Below are 22,364 nucleotides of genomic sequence, written 5' to 3'. Positions count from 1 at the left end.
AATTTGTAAGTTAGAATGCTTACTTCAACAATGCGTCAAGACTTGCATTGCTCCATCCATAAACTGTTTGTATATTAAGTAGTTCAAGTGAAGCACGTAAAACTAAGAATGTGCACCCTTCAAACACCGGTGTCGATGAAGCCTTATAAAGATGCTCTTGTTCCATATCATCGTCGTCCATACCGTTGGGATCATCCTTAAAAAGATTCCGCACCATATCATCAAGCACCTCCTCTTCCACAACTTCGTGGGGTGCAGGGCTATTGTCGTCCCTTTGCCACTCATCTCTGACAATAGATCCCGAAGCTCCAGCATCATCTCGTCGACGCTTTACGTGCTCTCGTCGCGCGTAGGGTACCATGTTAAGGTGTGGTACTGCATCCTGCTTCAATTTATCAAATTATATGTTACAACTCTATTAATTTAATTTGGATACCATGAGTCATTTGAATACCATCAATTTACATCTACTCACCTCTAAACCTGTTTGATTCCATTCTCCATACATGGAGATGTGATTCAAGGTAATTCGACGTGCTCGTACAATGCATCCTTGACATCGATTACACATACATTTGATCCGTTGTCCCAACCACACATCGCGATTACGATGACGCATTGTCTCATCTTCCCCAGAACTGCTTGAAGAGGTTGATGACATCCTGTGTACAGATCAAAAAACACAAAATCATTATATGTTTTTAATGAAAGCACAAAAATCGCGTGTATTGACGCGGCTATTTCCTAAAAATTGCGTGTATTAACGCGGCTACTTCCTAAAAAACACGTGTATTCACGCGGCTAATTTCTGCAAAACACGTGTATAAACGCAGCTACAATCACATACACGCTGTCGTGACGTGGGCGGTCTAGCCGAGAACACACTGGGTGTCTGGCTGTGAGAGTTACATCCAAAATCCAGTAAAGAAACACAACATATAATTCTTCAAGGGGCATCACATTTATATAAACATCATCACAATAAAAAAAAAACACATGAGCATCAATTCCTCTTGCAGTCTAAATAAGTCCCTCTACTCAAATAGCTTCGGTGCTCACCCCAATGATCATTCCACATGTGACACAGTCCATTATATCTGGGTTTCCAGCCTTTCCAATTCCACAGATAATGTGATCCTTGATTCCAATATCTGCTTTGTATATGGACGTGTAGTCAATAACTACCACGATTGTGATAACAGTGTTAAGGACTGCGTGTGCACCATATCCACTTGCTTGGCCCATCATATACTCATAGCCCCGAGCAAGTGCCTTCACAGAATCCCAAAATCCTGACAACACAACTACTGGTTTGCATGCCTGAGATATCTGTAGTAGTGCCCACCCTGTCGGCAAAAATGCTAGCAAACATGTAAAGAGGTCACTGAAGGTAAAGGCGAAAACAAAGAAGAGGCCCGCGAGTATGGAGAGGGACATTAGGAAAAGGCCAGCCTTTAACAATCTAAAAAGAAGCTGAAAATCAGCACCAAATCGTTGCCTTCCCATAGAAACAACCTTTAACAGCATAAGTAAGGCAGCAATCACCAGCCATGACAGTCCATATATCTCTATCTGTTTGTTGCCCTTGACAATATTCAAGTGGTAAATGAGCCCATATTGGTACAGTAGGAACCGTAATGCAAGTAGAACCTCCCACAAACGCCCCGAAAGGGATGTGTACTTTAAATGCTCCTGCTCTTCATTCCACCATGATTCCCAGCTCTTTGTTGAGGGTACACCAAAGCCGCCTCGACTTTTGATCCATTGGTTCCAATCCCAATCCTCCACAATTTTTTGCCAATCAAATTCCGAGGGATTGAACAAAAATGGACCAAATAACCAAGATGCCACTAGGAACCACATGGAGAAAGTGACCAGAATATAAGGAATCAATCCCCTGCTTGTCTCTCCATTTCCACAAGAGTCACAGTCTTGGGCTCCCCTGGCTCAAAACGCACTGAATTGGACGGTCTGCCTTGTTGCAGACAGACCCCAATGACAGCTTCCGGTCGCTTTTTCTGAAAAGGGAGAGGAAAACTTTCCCCTTCTGCCAAAATAGTAGGTGCATGGTGGGGTATATGAGCCAACCGGAAAAAAAAGATGCTGAAGCGCTTCAATGGCTGTTGGTCGCTGACTAGGATCCCATGAACACAAAGCCATCATAAGATTGATGGCTTCAGCACTTGCATCAAGCTGACCATTTATCATCTGCAACTGCTCCGGATGAAAAGTACCCACATTCGAGGCTAAAAATATCTCAAACCATAGCTCCTTTGCAAAAACTTCCTTCTGCAAAGTTGTTCCCAATATGTTTGACTACATTTCTCCAGTTCGTAGCATCTTCATCAGGCACTCCCTGCTCCTGATATTTTGCCTCCAAAATGGCTCCCTGTCCTTCTCTATTACCCACACAGGCTTGTATTTTAAAGCATATACACACATGTACTTCACTGTTTTCATGTCCACGCATCTCAATCCATTTAAAATAGTCTCTGAGCATGCTTTCATTGCATGGACGTGCCACAGCACGACATCAACCCCCTCTAAACCTGCACATCCTCCGGTATGTGCCACCAAGTTGCTATATAGGCTAATCTTCTTCAAATCTATACTGATTTGAATGTCACCCTCATCTTCATCAAATTTTGACACGTTATCTTCAGCTTCTTCATCCTCTGAACCCACATTCTCATCCAAATCATTTTCTAGATCAGCCTCCCTTTTCTTGGCTTCTTCCAACTCTGCCAGAGCACCACACGTCTGAAGCAAACACACGATTGAGTGCTGGTTGATAGTCACGCCTTCCTCTTGCATCTGTCTATACAGAGGCAAAGCCTTCTCTCCTTGGCCCTGCTGAAAATATGCTGAGAGCATTGCACTCCATGACACGAGATCACGTTGGGGCAATGCACCAAACACAGCCTCTGCTTCCATCATAGCCCCACACTTGCCATACATACTCACCATAGCACTACCAATAAAGACATCTAATTCAAAGTCCTTCATGCATGCATCAGCATGTAATGCCTGTACAATTTCCAGAGAAATCACCTTAGTCGATCGTCCCTTAACTATGAAAGCTTCTTCCTTCTCTGCATGGGTGCCACATGCCTGAAGTGCAAGCACAAGTGTGTGCTGGTCAGGACTTATTCCTTCCTCTTGCATCTGCCTGTAGAAATATAAAGCCTTTTCTCCATAGTTGTGTTCAACATATGTCGAGAGCATCGTATTCCAAGAGACAACATTGCGGTGGGATACTGCATGGAATGCATGCTCTGCATCTACAACTGCCCCACATTTGCCATACATTCTCACAAGGGTGCTGCCAATGAAAACATCTGACGCAAAGCCTCTCCTGTGAGCATCAGCATGTAGTTTTTTGCCTTGCCCAAGGTCCTGTATGCTGCCACAAGCTTTGAAGAGGCTGACAAAGGTGTAGCTGTTTGGCTCCACAGAATCCTCTTCCATCAATTGATGCAATTGGAGTGCTTCATACCCATGGCCACAATCTGCATATGCAGAGATCATTGCAGTCCAAGAAAAGACAGTGCGGTGAGGTAATGTACCAGATACCTGGCGAGCTTCTTCAATGGCACCACACTTGGCCAGCGTCATAACCAAGTAGTCACCCAGCAAGCCGGTCAGCTGGGGCTACTTCGGGCAAGGTGCGCATGGACTTGCTTAGCTTGAATGAGGGCCTTATTCTTTTTGCATTCCTTTAAGAGGGATAGGTAGACGCTGCTACAGAGGGCTGTGCTCATTCGAGAGAGCACAACCAGCGCTCTGTCCAGCTGTCCTTTCTCGCACAGAGTCAAAAGAAGAAGCTCCTCATCATTCGAACCCTTGCACGAAAGAGAAGCAGCAAAGGAGCCCTTTCGGTCATTATGATGATCATCCACCCACGAGTTCTTGCTCATCAGCCAAAGGGACCTTTTGAAGGCTTGCTGTGATTTTGATGCTGGTAAACAGCTACCGCTTTTCTGTCGAACGGGCATTTCTTCTTTCAAAGAGCCACTAATCAGCAGCTCAGAAAAGCCACGCCTCAAAGCCATCCCTCCTTTTCACCCTGGGCCACTACACATAAGAATCGCCATATCTCCTTCCAAAACTCTTAGGGCCAGTATGCACGATACAGAAAGCCACGCCTGGGCCGATATACATAAGAACTTCCAAAACTCTTAGGGCCAGGATGCACGATATTCTAAGGCACGATAGCCGTCCCTCTGTGCGCCTGAGATTCATCTTGCCTGAATGGATTCACAAAGCAAGGCTACTCATCCTGATGCTGCACATACCCCCGGCCTTCTGCCTCTAAACTGACTGACATGTGTGTATCCCTGTACATTCAGCAACTCACTTTTCTGGGCTTTAGAAGCACTATCTTGTGGTGTAATTTTTCTATCATGCTGATGAAAACTTTTTTGAAGGTAGGCATTTTGAGCACGTCTACTTTTGCCTTCAAGAAGGTGCTCAACCACATACATCTTGCGTTTATGGTCCTTCTTTGCAAAGGCCATTTCAACTGATTGATTTGTAATGATAAACACAGAGATGATCTCCTCACGAACATTTGCCTAGACTTAATTATATAAGGTTTTCAGCATTGTGACAGTCACATAATGAAAGTTCACCTTCAACCAATTCGTTTCCTCATGGCAATGTTAGGCAGCCCAAATGCCATGACCAGCTTCCTGTATATAAAATACAACCATTCTCGTGAAAATCTTTGCTTGTTATGTGTAGCATGTTTTGCATGTGGGTGTTTTGAACTCCAATGTTTTGCGTGTGGGTATTTTGAACTCCAAGCTCAATCCAGCTCCTGTCAGGCTTCTTGCATGCACCATGTTTGTCTAGATATTTCCATCTCGGCTGCAACCGCAGTATCAGCATAGATGTTAGACATGAAAACATATGCAGTAGCATCTTCAGGATGCAAATTCACTGCGTAACTGAATGCCTGCTTTGCCATCTCAAAATTGCCATGCGTCCGACATGCACCCAGCAAGCCCAACCAAATGTTCAGATCAGCCCACATTTGCATCCTCCCCAGCATATCCTGTATCCTCTTGAAGTCCCCTGCACGCCCAAGGAGGTCTAGCATACTGCCATAATGCTTCACATCAGGATATATCCCATAATCTCTGCTCATAGATTCAAAGTACTCAAGACCATTGACAGCAAGACCATTATGGCTACAAGCCGAGAGAACTGAAGTGAACGTTACTTTATCAGGCTTCACACCTACAAACTTCAAGTTCTCAAACATGTACTGGCTTGCTACAGAATTTCCTTCTCCTGCATGACCATCAATGCATGCATTCCATGACACAATATCAGGCTCAGAAAGTTCATCAAAAAAAATACCTGTGCATCTACCATGCTTGCACAACTCCCATATGCATGAATTAGAGTGGCTGCCTTTATGAGAAGTGTAACCCGGGGCCAACTGCAAAGTCTGCACTCTCTGAAATGCAGTACTGTCACCAATAGTCTCCACAAGAACAGTTCCCATTTCTGAAAACATGAGAGAGACTTGCATCACTGCAAATAATAGTTCGTTGTTCTGCCTTGGATATAAGTGCTGCCATGCTGTGGCAATAGTCACAAACACGGAGATTTTTAGCAACCCGAACAGTGGTGTTTTGGGCTTTCTCTATGTCGAACCATTCATTCAGATTATCATTGCATACATTTAGCCTTGTTTTTCAAAGAGTTTCTTTCAGATATCCTGACAATCAGAGTACAAAGAAGTGTCCACCTTTCCGGCATTCATGAGTTCTTGAGCATTCTATCTGTTTTGCAACTTGTAGGGAAGACCTCAAGTCAATACAAGCTCCTCACCTTCCTCAGCTATCAGAAAGGTCGAGTGTCGTAAGCCCTTGAGACAAAGGGTTAGCTTCAAGTCACTACAAGCTCCTCTCTATCCTTGGGTCGAGAAGGATGAGTGTCACAAGCCCTTGTTGCCATTCTACAGTTCTAAGAGAGAACTACAAGTCTATACAAGCTCCTTGCCACCCCCTTCTCCTGAGGTGAACAAGTGTCATAAGCCCTTGTAATCCTTCTTCTTCCCTAATAGTTTTATTATGGAAGACTACAAGTCCTATAAGCTCCTGGCTCTCTCTTTTCGAGAAATGCATCAGTGTCATAGGCCCCTATAGCCTTCTTTGCTTTGTCTGCCATTATTTTTACCTCCTTTGCATCCTTGTCATGCTTTAGAAGTTCTCCAAGCAGCTAAGATATAGCATCATTATAGTATATTTCCTTCATTTTTGTACCTGCCTTTCAGAAAGCCCTGATTGTGTATCTATTTGCTCTAATTTTCCTCAAGCATCATCTTGATTTGTATGTCATCTTGCATGTGTCCAAACATTCCAGTTATCATATCGTTTTTCATCCAGCATTCAAATCAGATAACATTACCTTTGTTTTCCCACTTCACCCTGTTGCTGTTGCATGTAGAGCACAAACGCCTGAAACATCTGCATGGTGTTGACGTCCGGACGAAATCCTTGCTGCTCCTATTGATCACCCATGATTCCCCTTCTACTCTCACCCCAGCTGTTTCACGTCGGGTTCACCAAAAGCTGTCGTGACGTGGGCGGTCTAGCCGGGAACACACTGGGTGTCTGGCTGTGAGAGTTACATCCAAAATCCAGTAAAGAAACACAACATATAATTCTTCAAGGGGCATCACATTTATATAAACATCATCACAATAAAAAAAAAACACATGAGCATCAATTCCTCTTGCAGTCTAAATAAGTCCCTCTACTCAAATAGCTTCGGTGCTCACCCCAACGATCATTCCACATGTGACACAGTCCATTATATCTGGGTTTCCAGCCTTTCCAATTCCACAGATAATGTGATCCTTGATTCCAATATCTGCTTTGTATATGGACGTGTAGTCAATAACTACCACGATTGTGATAACAGTGTTAAGGACTGCGTGTGCACCATATCCACTTGCTTGGCCCATCATATACTCATAGCCCCGAGCAAGTGCCTTCACAGAATCCCAAAATCCTGACAACACAACTACTGGTTTGCATGCCTGAGATATCTGTAGTAGTGCCCACCCTGTCAGCAAAAATGCTAGCAAACATGTAAAGAGGTCACTGAAGGTAAAGGCGAAAACAAAGAAGAGGCCCGCGAGTATGGAGAGGGACATTAGGAAAAGGCCAGCCTTTAACAATCTAAAAAGAAGCTGAAAATCAGCACCAAATCGTTGCCTTCCCATAGAAACAACCTTTAACAGCATAAGTAAGGCAGCAATCACCAGCCATGACAGTCCATATATCTCTATCTGTTTGTTGCCCTTGACAATATTCAAGTGGTAAATGAGCCCATATTGGTACAGTAGGAACCGTAATGCAAGTAGAACCTCCCACAAACGCCCCGAAAGGGATGTGTACTTTAAATGCTCCTGCTCTTCATTCCACCATGATTCCCAGCTCTTTGTTGAGGGTACACCAAAGCCGCCTCGACTTTTGATCCATTGGTTCCAGTCATCCCAATCCTCCACAATTTTTTGCCAATCAAATTCCGAGGGATTGAACAAAAATGGACCAAATAACCAAGATGCCACTAGGAACCACATGGAGAAAGTGACCAGAATATAAGGAATCAATCCCCTGCTTGTCTCTCCATTTCCACAAGAGTCACAGTCTTGGGCTCCCCTGGCTCAAAACGCACTGAATTGGACGGTCTGCCTTGTTGCAGACAGACCCCAATGACAGCTTCCGGTCGCTTTTTCTGAAAAGGGAGAGGGAAACTTTCCCCTTCTGCCAAAATAGTAGGTGCATGGTGGGGTATATGAGCCAACCGGAAAAAAAAGATGCTGAAGCGCTTCAATGGCTGTTGGTCGCTGACTAGGATCCCATGAACACAAAGCCATCATAAGATTGATGGCTTCAGCACTTGCATCAAGCTGACCATTTATCATCTGCAACTGCTCCGGATGAAAAGTACCCACATTCGAGGCTAAAAATATCTCAAACCATAGCTCCTTTGCAAAAACTTCCTTCTGCAAAGTTGTTCCCAATATGTTTGACTACATTTCTCCAGTTCGTAGCATCTTCATCAGGCACTCCCTGCTCCTGATATTTTGCCTCCAAAATGGCTCCCTGTCCTTCTCTATTACCCACACAGGCTTGTATTTTAAAGCATATACACACATGTACTTCACTGTTTTCATGTCCACGCATCTCAATCCATTTAAAATAGTCTCTGAGCATGCTTTCATTGCATGGACGTGCCACAGCACGACAACGCGAATATACCCGCGTTTATAAACGCGAATATAAACGCGGCGGTATGTTTAAACTAAAAATAGCCCGCCTTCCCCAAATATAGATTTTGAACTAAGAAATTAATTGTGCATGCGTTTTTGCCTGTTTTCGCCTCTTCCAACAGCAAGGAGGGAGCAGAGAAAGGAGCACACACACGGGAGAAGGAGGGAGCAGAGAAGGAGCAGAGAAGACTCACTTTTTCAGAGGTGAGTCACTTTGTCCTGTGCCTTGTCTCTTTTGTCAGATTTGTTTACTTTGCTCTTTGCTCTTTGGGTTTGTCCTTTTGCACACGATTGGGTTACTGCATCCTGACAGGGGCGACAATGGCTGGCCCTTTTATAAGGACATTCTGTCTTTGTCGGGGGGTCGGTCTTTTCGAGAAAATTTTTTCGCAGGTCGCGTGTACGAACGCGTGTAGAAGCGCGTATAACCTGTCTGAAGAGTATTTTCACGCGGATATACACGCGTTTCTGGACGGGTGTATACACGCATTTTTTGACGGGTGTATACACGCGTTTCTGCAGACAGAAAACTGCGGCGTTTCAGATTTCATGATTTACAGGCAACTGACTTGAATGATGATATTTGTGTGAGTCAAGAGACAGCCCATGATGTACATGAAGATGTTTGTTGCAGGTTCTTTATGGATATTTACAACTAATGCAAAACATTAGTTCTATGTACCTTTGACATGCATCCTCGTGCATACTCCCATTCTTCCGCCATGATATGCAGCCCCTCGTCGCTCTCTGCTCTCTCCATTTCCTCATGCAACCAATCAACATGGATATCATTCGGAAGTGTTGCTAGATGCTTAGGGTACGCCTTCCGAGAGCCATGTTGCCTCCGAAAGAGAGCTCTTTCTGCTTGCCTTTTTGTCTTTGCATCCTCATATCTTGTAACCCATCTGCTCATCACATCACTATTAAGGATACAAGTGAAATTGAGATCATCAATCAATGTTCTGTCAATTACTTTACTCTGTCCTTTTCCTTGAGGCACAATAGAGGTCATCCTCAAGTCCTCTTCATTGCTCCATAGTCGTGGCAAAGAGCTGTCCACCTGACCAAGAAATTCTGAAATATATACAAGAGACTCTTGTATCAACCAACCCTCGGCCATGCTTCCTTCAGGCCTTGCACTTTGCCTCACAAAGTCTTTTAAGGTCTTCATGAAGCGCTCTAGGAAGAACATCCAACGTGCATGCACAGTACCACATAAAGCAATTTCGTCCACTAAATGCACAATGAGATGTAGTTGACTTGTGAGAATGGTTCGCGGAAAAGTCTCCTCTACCAAACAAACCACCTCCACTGCCATAACACGCGCATCATCCAACGTGGCTGGATCAATTGCTTTGGAACTAACATATCTGAAAAATAAATAAATAGTACGTTATACCTCATGCACGTTCATTTTGCAAGGTATAATGAAGGGTGATCTGAGCATGGGTTTTACATACCTCACAAGCTCGCCCATCTTATAAATATATTTTTTCAAACTCTTATTCGCACAATGGTCGATGCTAGTAGGTAGTATGAACTGCGCACATAAGAGCACATTTATGGTTTATGGCATTACAAAATTTAATTTCAACGTACGTACAAGACTTGGAAAACACTTACTTGAAGCATCTTGTGCCAATCGTGGGACTTCAACCCATATAGTTGCTCAAGGCCTCTTTTCTTAGTGGTTGTAAAGGCTCCCTTCAATGATCTCATGCATCCAGTGGGAGTACGCAAAGTGGTGATGGCCTGCTTTACCTGCTTCTCCTCTTTCTTTGATATAATCCATGGTGCAGGCGGAAGACGAACGTGCCCACCCACCTCTCGTGGCCAAGCTTGACGCATACGTCCTGCGACCCGCAAGTCCTCACGTACGCTAACATTGTCTCGTTTACCAGTAATATGTTCCCAAATACCAGATCCCACATTCTTGAAGATGTGCATGGGATCAAGAAGATGGTTGATCTTAAGATGGGTCCAATATGGCATCCGGAAAAAAATGGAGTACCTGCACAAGGGATTGCTCTATGTGACCTTTAATCCAATTAGAGACTACACAAAACAAGATTGAAAAAACATCACTATACCTGTTCATGCCATCTGGAGGAAGAATAGTTGTAGACTCCCAAATACGCTTCCAATCTTTTGCACGAAGTGTTTGTGGAGGAATGTTACTCTTACTAGCAACATATTTAGGATGATCTGAGGGGAGAAATCGATGATGATTATCGAATATAGTCTTACACAAACCATCAGCATACTCATGTACTAACGAAGGGCCACAAACAGGACATGCATGTTTACCCGATGTTTTCAAACCTGTTAAAATATAAATAAAAGTTAGAATAATAAAGTCAAACCGTCTAATTAATATATATAGCCAATAGTAATAGAGTAGGGAGGTAATTAGAATTCTTACCAGAACAATCGCTGTATCCTGGAAAGTCATGCATTGTCCACATCAACACTGCTTTTAAGTCGAAGTGTCGAGAGGAGGGAGGCCTACTAATGTCCACCACCGCAACACCTCTCCATAGTTCCTCCAACTCATCAATCAGTGGTTCAAGATAAACATCCATATGCTTGACTTTATGTTTCCCTGGAATTAGAAGGGATAACATAAGATGTCCCTTCTTGATCGCCATTGATGGTGGAAGGTTGTAATTCACCAACACAACTGGCCACACGCTGTATGCGGTGCTTTTGAAACCAAATGGATTCACTCCATCCATACCCAGGCCAAGTCTCAAGTTTCTGGGCTCTGTTTTAAAGCTGGGCCACTCATCTTCAATATGCTTCCAAACAGGAGTGTCTGCGGGAATTCTCCACACCCGTGTATACACGCGTCTGAGTGGTACTATACACGCGGTTTTACACGCATGTCTCTGGCCGCGATGATACACGCGCTGATACACGTGCCCGCTACTTTTTTTCACAAGTCATTTTTAGCGGCTAAGAGCGCGGGTATGAGCCCGATCCCTTGTAGTGTTTGCATGAACTTCTGGCTAGGGGGCCTTGGAACTCTTTTCCTTGGTACTCGGGACAAAACCTAGCCAAATTCTTAATTGGATCCCATCACTACAGTGGTTGGGCGGTTGGCTAACCCATGGGACTGGATGGCAGGACTGATGGATCCGTAAATCGAGACTCAATTTCTGTTTACGATAGATAAAGTAAATCTCGGATAGTATTTGTTCTATGGATAGGAATCGGCTGTGCCTCTTAATGGGGAAAAAGGTGTTGATCCCAATGATCCAAGTGCAAGTTTCTTCCTTGATCTGACCGAGTATCTTTATAGGTGCAGTCGGCGGATCAGCTTGATCAGTAATGGTCTTGACTACGTTAGAGTAAAGAGTTATCCTGGTGGAATCGCCCGTACTTTCCGGGTGAAGGAAGTTTTTCCGGGTTCAGTTTTGGAAAAACCGACGGATTAGTCTCTTGTCCGGATATCCGTGGGCGAGGCCCGAGTGTGGGACCCCTATCCCGCGCGAGAAGTGCTACTTCCGCTGCTAGTACCCCGAATCCGTTGCTCGCTGGGAACATGGATCTTACAATACCTGAGAACCAGATCACGTTCTTCAATTTCTTTTTGCTTCACCTCTTATTCTCTTTCTCTTGTCTTTTCAATTGCATAGTGGCATAATGATCAAAAGCTAGTTCTCTGTCTAATTAGAATGTTTGCAAAGCCAACAATCTTTCTTTGTAACAATTGATAGGTTCATATCCTTCTTCAACCAGAAACTTCAAAGCTGGAATTTCTACATCAATAGGAATGAGTGCTTCTTTCCCATAAACTAAATGAAATGGTGAGAATTGTGTGCCAGATTTCACCGCAACTCTGTATGCCCATAATACACGATTCATCTCTACATCCCAATTTTTGACATGACTTTCTGTCATTTTAGTCATCATCAACTTAAATTCACCATTAAATTTTTCATTCAAACCATTGCATTGAGGGTGATAAGGAGTGACATATTTGTGGTTGATTTTTAGTCTTTTGCATAAGTGGTCCACTACCTCTCCTCGAAATTCAGGACCGTTGTCTGACAATAACTCTAGAGGAATACCAAATTCGTAGCATATATGTTCATACACAAAATCAGCCACTTCCTTACTATCTACTCTCTTCACCGCCTTTACTTCTGCCCATTTTGATATAGGTAATGCATCGCAGTAAGCATATAACACTTCCCTCTGGCCGTCCTGGGAAATGGTCCAATTGCATCCACCCCCCACCTCTCAAAAATTTCATATACCAGCATGATATTTCTCGGCTCCATTTTTAAGATTCTTTTCCCCATTCTCTGGCACTCATGGCAAGACCTGCACCAGTGTTGAATATTCTTTTGGATGGAAGGCCATACATAACCCTCCAGTAATATCTTCTGCAAGGTGATCTTAAATGCATAATGACCTCCACAAGCTCCCTCATGATTTGAAGATAGAATATGATATATTTCTTCCCTCTAGGGATTTCTCCTCAATACTTGATCAGCTCCTTGCATGTATTTCTTCCCTCTAGGGATTTCTCCTCAATACTTGATCAGCTCCTTGCATGTATAATTCATCCCCAATCATGACATAATGCTTACTCTTCTGATAAAATGATACTTTTGGCCTTTTTTGAGCTCCTCAGGCAAGCGACCTGAGAGTAATCCACCACCTTAGACAGGTATTCTCTCCCTTTGTATAATGGCTCTTCAATTTTTGTAATTACTGGGTCCTGTGATTAATTACCTCCTGGGCTAACTCATGTGCAATATGATTGTCCTCCCGCCGCACATGTTGAATACTCCATGCTGTAAATTGACGCAGCAACCTTCTAACATCGGCCAGACATCCTTTTTATCTCAAATTCTTCACCCGCCAGCTACCCAAGATTTGCTTTACTACTAAACAATAACAAGGAATCTCCTTTTATAATTAGCTTCTGAATTTTCTATTTTAGAGCAGCCTGCAGCCCCTTAAACAACGCTGCGTATTCAGCCTCATTATTACTTTTGGCTTTCAGATGTACTCCATCTTTTAGAATCAGCCCGCCTTTTGAATCCTGGATTATATAACCCCCGGTGGCCTGATGTATCCTGGATTATATAACCCCCGGTGGCCTGATGTATACTCTTCTTATACGAACCATCAAAGAACAAGACATGAGCTCTAGAAATGATAGTTTGTTCCTCTTTTTCTATCTTTGAATCCACTTCCTTCACCAGGATCGGGCCTTCCTTATACGTCAGAAGATTTGCCAGATTTGCCTTGCAAGTATCTTCAATCAAAAATGAGAAATCATATTCTTGAAGCTCCACCAACCATCGCATCATACCTTTTGAGAGTGAAGTACCATTCACCAACTGAGGGAGAAGAGTATAGTTCGTCAGAACCACAAATGGTCTTGTCAGGAGATATGATCGGAACTTCCTGCAGGCATATACCAGACTTGATAAAACCAATTCAGCCTCTGTGTATTTCTTTTCTGCTTCTGTCTCTTCACTCTACTTGCATAATATATGGGTCTCATGTATATGGATTCATCTCCTCTCTGCATTAAAATTACTCCAACCACATCCGGACCAAAAGATGGATTCACATAAAAGACCTGGGAGAAATCTGGGGCTTTTACACTGGAAATACCTCCCAATACCTCCTTCACTTTCTTAAACACTTCCTCGCATTCTTCATTCCATTTCAATGGTTCTTTTTTCATGGCTTGTTGAAGAGGATAAAGCAATTGAGATACTAAATGAATAAATCTCGCCATATACTTTACCTTCTCTGGACAAAAGTCTGTAGAGCTGCCTGGATGTTGATGGTGCAGATAATAAGATAAGAGCTTTTATTTTCTCTGGATTAGGTTCAATTTCATTTTGAGATATCATATGACCCAATAGCTTCACTTTTGAACATCCTAAATGGCACTTTTTAGGATTCAACTGTCCACCTGCATCATCCATTTTAGAAAATACTTGCTCCAATTTATCGCCATGCTCCTTTTGAGAACCATATACACATATATCATCCAAAAAAGCTCTCACAAAATCATCTGTAAGAGGTGCAAGTACTCTATCAGTATTCCTCTGATACCATGAGGGCGCATTTTTCAAACCAAATGGTACTACTCGATAACAATAGCAACCCCACGGTGTAATGATAGTGGTTTTAGCTTGGTCTTTCTCAGCAATTGAAATTTGAAAATACCCAGAGAAGCCATCGCATACACTATACCTCTCATATCTAGCCACCCTGTCTAAAATATCATCAATGAATGGCAGAGGATAGTGATTGCTTTTTGTTGCACCATTTAGAGGCTTGTAATCAATACAAACTCTCCACCTACCTGTAACATACCCATTGTAAATAACAATGTACTTGCTTCAGAGTTGAAAAATAACAATGTACTTGTAAATAACAATGTACTTGCTTCAGAGTTGAAAAATAACAATGTACTTGTAAATAACAATGTACTTGCATCAGAGTTGAATATTATCCCAGTAAAGAAGACATTTAAATCTTTTGATATTCCCGGCCTTTTCATCAAGGAAATCTTTAGGCTTCATGGATTGCCAAAAAGAATAGTCAGTGAGACCGGGACTCTGACTTCACTTCAAAGTTATGGACATCATTATTCCAGGCTATTGGAACACAACTTTGTTTCAGTACAGCTTACCACCCAGAAACAGATGGTCAAACTGAGAGAGTTAATCAGGTTATAGAAGACATCCTAAGAGCCTATTGTGGGCGCGTGAACCAAAGAAGTGGATTCAGTATCTCCCTCTAGGGGAATTCTCTTACAATACATCCTATCACCAAAGCATAGGGATGTCACCATTCAAAGCTCTTTATGGTCAGGAATGTTTGTCTCCCTTAAATTTCTCTGACCCCACACTAAAGGTTGAAGCCTCTAGGATGATGCTTGAAGAAATGGAAGAACAAACCAAAGCTATTCATAAGGATATTAAAGCCGCCCAGGATCGACAGAAGCATTATGCTGATACCAAAAGATCTGAAAGAATTTTCTAGCAAGGAGACAAAGTTTTTCTTCGAGTGCGGCCAAAGAGAAGTTCTTTATCTCTTGGAAAATTTAGGAAGCTGAGTCCAAGGTATTGTGGGCCTTATGAAGTCATCAAATGTTTGGGAAAACATGCCTACAAACTTCGCCTCCCGACCCACCTCAAAATCCATAATGTATTCCATGTAAGCTTACTAAAACCATATGTGCCTCATCCTGATCATGTTCTTGATGATGAACAAGTTGTAATGCCAACTCAGAGAGTCCTTGAAATGAGACCTAATAGAATCATCGACTCTAGAGAAAGAGTGCTTCGCAATAGAATCCTTAGGGAACATTTAGTGGAATGGAAAGATTACCCTGAGGAGGATGCCACTTGGGAGGAAGAGTCAACCCTCCAAAAGAATTACCCAGAGTTCGTGCCGAGATGCGGACATCTCGAGTTCTTTTAGTAGGGAAGGATGTAACATACCCATTGTAAATAACAATGTACTTGCTTCAGAGTTGAAAAATAACAATGTACTTGTAAATAACAATGTACTTGCTTCAGAGTTGAAAAATATAACATACCCATTGTAAATAACAATGTACTTGCTTCAGAGATGAAAAATATAACTTAGTTTGTCATTTTTACGATCAGAAAACTTCTATTTTTGGAAAATGAGCCATTTTTGCTTAGAAATTTGTAATTTTGAATCCAAATTTGGAATCTACGCCAGAGATTTCACTGACGTAAACGAGAACATGTAAACATGTTAATAACATATGTTAATAACACAAAAAATCTTGTGATCACATGTTATATTCACAAAGCTTTCACAAGGGCCTAAAAAATTTATCATTCACAAAGCTTTCACAAGGGCCTAAAAAATTTATCTTTGTCGGGCCTAAAAATTCGTCTTAGGTGGCCACAGACCTGCTATTATGTGAAGATGGTAACATGAGAACATGTGAATAGCTTATTCCCATGTGTAGCCAAGCTTTTAAGGGGTTCCCAAATGGCAAGTGACCTGTTATTTTGTGAACGGTAACATGAGCACATGTGAATAACTTGTTCACATGTGTTATTATCACAAAAAATCTTGTGATCACGTGAATATTAAATCCCTGATCTACGCGTAATTTTACGCTTAAAATAGTTTTTTTTTGAACTAAAAATAGGTACCCGAAATGGGTTTAATTAAGCTTTTAAGCCTTTAATCTGCGAACTTCTGACCTAAAATAGTAACTATCCAGGCGTCTAATCAACGAACGGAACACGTCCCCATGGTCACGGGGCAAGGCCGGACATTTTCGTCAAAAAAAAAAATTTGACCCCCCCCGGGACGACTACCGACGGGCGGCCGGCGTGGGCCCCACCACGGGCACCGCCCGTGAAACGACCTACAATCCACCTGGGACACCCAAGTGTGTACATGACCTAGACGCACCCTCCAGCACACCCCTACATGTACCCCCTCCTCCCAGAACCCTCTATCCACAGGTGTCGCGCTCTCTCTCTCTTGGGGACACCTCCACCCCCATGTGTCACACTTTCTCTCTCTTCGAGACACCTCCACCCCCATGTGTCTTGCGCCCATACTCTCTCCCGGACACCTACACCACCCAGGTGTCGCCTTCCCGCACCCGGACGTCCACCCTCCACCAGCACCTATAAAAGGACCCTCCCAGCCCCCTTCTCCGTAAAAGCCCCCAGCAAGGCCCTAGGCGCAAGCCCTCCCTCAAGCTCTAGGACATGTCCTACACTCTTCTCCCCCCCCCGTGTGAATAGACTTAAAGTGTGCTTGTCCTCCAACCCTTGCCATACTCTTTCCTAGGCCTCCCTAGGCGTACACTCTTCTCAAGAGCTCTCCAAGTTAAGGACACCTCTCAATTCCCCCCCATATGCGGCGACTTAAACTTAGGCTAAGAGGTCTTTCCTACCCATAAGCCCAACAAGCTTTTCCTACCCCAAACGGACTCCGTTTTCGAATCCGTTTGAACCAGTAGAATTCTCTCTTTTCTCTCCAAGTTCCCAACCTCTTATATTCACCCCGTTCTCTTTCTATCCTCTTAAAACTCTAGTGCTCCTATGGCACCGAAACGCCGCCGAAATGAAGAACCACGCGCTGCCCAAGGAGGGAATGAAGCGAATCGCGTTCCTGCAATCGACTTCGCCCCTCTTGAAGCGAATAGGCATGAAAACGATAACCAGGTTTGTCATTTAACAAGTTTAAGTAAAATTCTCTCTTATGAAGCTTAATGCAATGATTCGAAATAATAGGAAAGGAACCAAGGTTAAACCCCTAGTATAGATGGCCTAAAGTACCTTATGGTTACTCTTAAGTAAAGTTATAAGAAAATAATCTTGCTTTTGAATCATTGTCTTTCCGAAACGATGGTTTTTGTTAATGTGTGAATTCATTGAATAAAGGCTATGTCTCTTTTTATTGGATATACTACTGGTTTATTGCTAACATGCAGGTACAGCTTCTCCCCCCCTTAGCTAACTCCGTGCTTGCCTGTGTAGCCGGGCAGAGGATATAGCGAGGCCGGGAGTCGGCCCAGGGCAATCCCCTCCTATGCCACTGGGAATTGGATTTCACCACTAGGGTGATGTATATATGCTGCCTAGTTCTGTGGGTCCAGGCTAGTGCGGTGACTTAACCCCCACCTCATGAGGAGACGTCCCCTCCGAAGGGCGAGAGGGTTTGGTACAAGTGGCAGTACCTGAGGGGAATTCTTTAATCTTTTCTTGCTAAGGTTGAGCATGAGGTTCCAGTAGCGTTGGTAGCCTTTGTTTGCAGTTTCCACTTTGCCTTGGTACTTTCTTGAATTCTTCAATCTTTTCCTTACCCTTTGCTAAGGTTGAGCATGAGGTTCCAATAGTGTTGGCAACCATTTGCTATTTCCACTTTACCTTGGTACTTCCCTTGGTGGATGAAGAAGTTGGTGATAAGGATGGCATAATTTTAGGTACCCATGTACTTGTGTTACCCTTGTAATACCCTTGGGCCACACTAAGAGTGTTAGTTATCCACCATCTTTGGGTAGCACTTCTCTGTCGGGGTTGCATTCTTTGGGATGGGATGGTGTTGATTGTACTGATTTAGGTAGCCAGAGGTGTGTTTGACTTGCAAAGTATCCTTGGGCTTCTTAATAACTCCTTCCTAATAAATCATGTCTTTGGTTTAGGATTGGTTTTTGCTACCTTGTATTGCGGTCCACCTTGTGGTGTGGCTGTCATTGGTTTCTGCTGCTCCCTTTGCTTGGGTATCCAGATTTGCTTTTGAGTCTCATAGTATCATCTAGATTTGCTTTTGAGTCTCATATTATCCTTGTGTTTCCCGAAGTATTTTTTTTTTCACTCACCATTTGTCACCTTCATTATGGAAACTTTGGTGTTGTTGGGGATTGGTGGGTTTGGGTACCTGATGGTTTGATTCTCTAGGGTTAGGAATGTTAATAGCATGGGTGTTAATTAGGTTAGTCCTTGGATAAGCCAAGAGTGCTGGCAGGGTATGTAATGACGAGGGTTGATCTGGCTTGGAAGTGAGGCTTCTGAAGCTCATTATGGAAACTTTGGTGTTGTTGGGGATTGGTGGGTTTGGGCACCTGATGGTTTGATTCTCTAGGGTTAGGAATGTTAATAGCATGGGTGTTAATTGGGTTAGTCCTTGGATAAGCCAAGAGTGCTGGCAGGGTATGTAATGACGAGGGTTGATCTGGCTTGGAAGTGAGGCTTCTGAAGGAATTAGGATACTTACCCCTGCTGCTCTGTGGGTAAGTAAAAAACCGACCTCTTCTTTAGTGGTATGGATGAAGTAAGGGCTCCCTTGGTGGCTGACTCAATTAGCTCTAGAACTTCTTTGCTAGGAGAATGGGCATTTGTTGGTGTGGAGGTTTTGTAACACATGGGCTCTTTTTTTCTCATTAGAATAGTTACCTGTACCAATGTTGTAATGTAGTGGTTCTTGAGTCCCAGTCGATTCAGCATTGATTATGTCCCATCCATCCTCATCCAAGAAGTACTTCACGCATGGTACTTCTAGGCATGTCATAAAACTTCCTTTCCAAGTTCTTATTCCCAATGTGAAACATGGCCATGAAAGCTACTATGCATGTGGTTTGTAATGAGTTAACTCCTTTCCAACATACGCTTTTGTGGGGGTCAATGATGGCTACCTATAACGTGCACAAAGTAGGTTATGGTTGGCTCATGTATCCACGAGTGCTAGCTTTTGTTCTAGACTAGTTTCTATGGTCATGTTTAGCTAGAGTTTGGTGGGATTCACCTTGTAGTCTTCCTCCTTTGAGGCAGAAACAATTCTCTACCAGAACTTATAGAAAACTGTCAAAAATACCCTACAGTGACGAAACGTGGCCCGTAACGCGAATATGGCAGAAAAAAATGTGGTTTAATAGGATAGTATACCTGTCCTATAGCTCCGCTCCCGTGAAGCCAGCTCCTCAATCGGAGGTGTGTAGCTCCCAGAGCTACTGAGGGGGTGTTGTACCTAAACCAAGAAGGGGAAAGAGATGATGGTGCCCTTACCCTTGTAGAACCGCTTCCTTCCTTGCTTGTTCTTGCCTCTTGTTTGCCTCCTTAGCTCTCACACAAACCAGGTTCTAATACCATAAAGAGAATGTGGGGGAGAGGGAGAGCTTCAAACCCTAGCAAGAAACACACACACAAGAGAGAGCAAGACACAAGAGAGAGATGGATAGCTGAATTTTCTTCTATCTTCTTCTTCTCTACTCAACCAACATAACATAAAGATAAGAGTACACACTATATGGGTTAGTACTCAACTACTACAACATACAAGGTCAATCCATAATGTGAATGTGACTAAATGAGCTGGCGCTATAACTATGCCAATCTCTACTAATCCAAAATGGCTGTCACACAGCCTGTCATCCCACTGGCTGCATATCACCCATAATCTCACCAACCATGCTAGTGGTGTAGATGCAAAAACTATCACCCAGGCGGGTCATCAATGTCCGTCGTAGCACTAGTCGAGCTCGATATCTCAACAGCATCCACTTCATGATGCAGTGTTTTGAAATCCATGACGCAATTGTCTCTTTTGCTTAAGCTATTATCTTGATCCATGTTGTTTTGAAAGCTACGGATTCAACATCATGTAGTAATTGTGTTCCCATTTGCAAAACTAAGGTTTCATCTTGATTTATGCTGAGGGTTTTACCTTGACGCTTTGTTCTTTGTCCCTGCATTGATGGCAATGTTATGTGTCTTTGTGTTGATGTTTAGGCTTTACCCATAGGCCTTCAAAACAAGCATTGATGTTTAGGCTTTACCCATAGGCCTTAAAAACGAGCATTGATGCAGTGTTCTATGTGATGCAAGTTGTGACAGAAATTTACTGGCTCATGATATAGAGAGAAAAGCAAGTGGTTGTCTTGCGTGTGTGGGGTTGTGTGGCCTCCTATATGCACAATCGTTGGAAGAGAGTGTAAGATTCCTCCCCAACCTTCGAGGTATACAGGAGTAAGAATCTCCCTTTCTGATCTTATAATTATTCCCTCTCTAAAATAAAAGAAAGTTTCTGTTTAAAAAAGGAAGACCCTTTTCCTAGAATACTTCTCAGGAGTCACGCCTATTTTAAGGATTCAGAACAATGAGTTCAGAAGTGAAAATCGGTGTTTTGAATACCAAGGTTTTGGTTTTCATTCGAGTACGGCCCAAAAGAAGTTCTTTATCTATTGGGGAGTTTAAGAAGTTATCCCCCAGATATTGTGAGCCTTATATCTGAATTCAATGAAAGTAGGTGACTTAGCCTACAAGCTTCTTTTATCTCTTCATCTCAAAATTCTTAATGCCTTCTATAGAAAAATGTGTCAAACCCAAATCATGGAAAGACGGTAAAACTTCAGTGGCAAGTTACCGTTGGCTTCTAAGTTACGCTAGCTCCTTCCTTTATATAAGTCGTAACTTTTACTTGTCGCTCACAGTAATCTTACTTTCATCGATCTCCTTTCTTTCTTAATCTCCTTCATGGCTTGGCAACAAGAACTAGTTTTATCCATAATGATTCCTCACCTTCAAGACGCAAGTGAATCTGTGAAGAAGGATTTTATAGAGCAGTATGAGCGCTCACTTTTCCCTCACTTGGGAACTTCTGTAGCGCAAACCAAATGGCGGACCTATCAAAACATAACTAGGGTAACACCCTGGGGTCAACAGCACTTTCGTAACAATGTCCGCTTGGCCATGGTTATTGAAGCTTTGGGTTTGGGTCCCCGATACTACTGCGTCATGAGATCAAGGCATCCTGGGTTTTCTGAGCGGGTCTTCTTACTGGCGTGTTTTCTTCCTCATGAGAAGATATGCCTTTACCCCGTTTTTGGCTTGCCTCTCAGAGGTCCTTTTGGTAGAACACCTTATACCACTGAGATAGGCGCAGCAATAACCCACAGAATCATTCCCATAGATGAGTTACCTTATACTTGTGCAGCTTGTGAGGACTGCTTTTGTGACCATATGATGGACGGGCTTATGGAAGTGTAAAGAGTTCCTCTATCTTTACTGTATAAGTTCCGAGAATGAATAAAGTTTAAATCTTGTTCGTATTTTGAATCTTGCTCTCTTTAAGACTTATCTTGGTGGTTAATCTTGATTAAATTTTTTTTTTCTAAGTCTCATATTCGTGAATCTTGCGAAATTATCACAAGTTGTGAGATGAGGACATCTCGCGTTTTTTAAGTGGGGTAGAATGTAAGATTCCTCCCCCAACCCCTTTTTGATGTCTAGTATCTTCCCCTGTAATCAACCCTCTTCAGAAATATAAAGACCCTGTTGCTAACTATTTTAGCCTAGAGAGAGAAAAATTATTCTAGAGAGAGAATATTCAGATTTTGAATATTTTTGGATAGAAAAATATCTCTTATAATTCAGATGAGTTCCCCTGAAACAGAAATTCAAAAAGAATTTTCCAATGTGCAATTGGAATTAATTGGAAATAGGTATAAAGAACCTTAGTCTAAGGGTCTAGATTTTCAGAAATCTTTAGACTATGGTCCAATTAAGGTTCCTATGGACCAATAGCATCAATC

General features: G+C 42.8%; 1 protein-coding gene and 2 pseudogenes across 1 annotated transcript; all 3 read right to left on the bottom strand.

Annotated features, from left to right (window-relative positions):
* Positions 1–942: 942 nt before the first annotated feature.
* On the bottom strand, positions 943–2,022 carry LOC147632476 (callose synthase 5 pseudogene; annotated as a pseudogene).
* A 2,800-nt stretch (positions 2,023–4,822) lies between these two features.
* LOC147632475 (pentatricopeptide repeat-containing protein At2g20540-like) lies at positions 4,823–5,512 on the bottom strand. Its single transcript, XM_086806987.1, has one exon. It carries the CDS (start codon positions 5,510–5,512, stop codon positions 4,823–4,825), a length of 690 nt encoding a protein of 229 aa, XP_086663113.1.
* A 1,074-nt stretch (positions 5,513–6,586) lies between these two features.
* Positions 6,587–8,268, bottom strand: LOC147632474 (callose synthase 5 pseudogene; annotated as a pseudogene).
* Between the last annotated feature and the right edge of the window lie 14,096 nt (positions 8,269–22,364).

This window comes from Cibotium barometz, chromosome 13 (assembly GCF_041138505.1).
Source record: "Cibotium barometz isolate CiBa-2024 chromosome 13, ASM4113850v1, whole genome shotgun sequence".
Taxonomy (NCBI): domain Eukaryota; kingdom Viridiplantae; phylum Streptophyta; class Polypodiopsida; order Cyatheales; family Cibotiaceae; genus Cibotium; species Cibotium barometz.
This window is presented reverse-complemented; position numbering and strand designations above follow the sequence as displayed.

Coding starts and splice junctions, on each gene's coding strand:
- LOC147632475 (XM_086806987.1), bottom strand. CDS start 5,512: ATGGGAACTGTTCTTGTGGAGACTATTGGTGACAGTACTGCATTTCAG.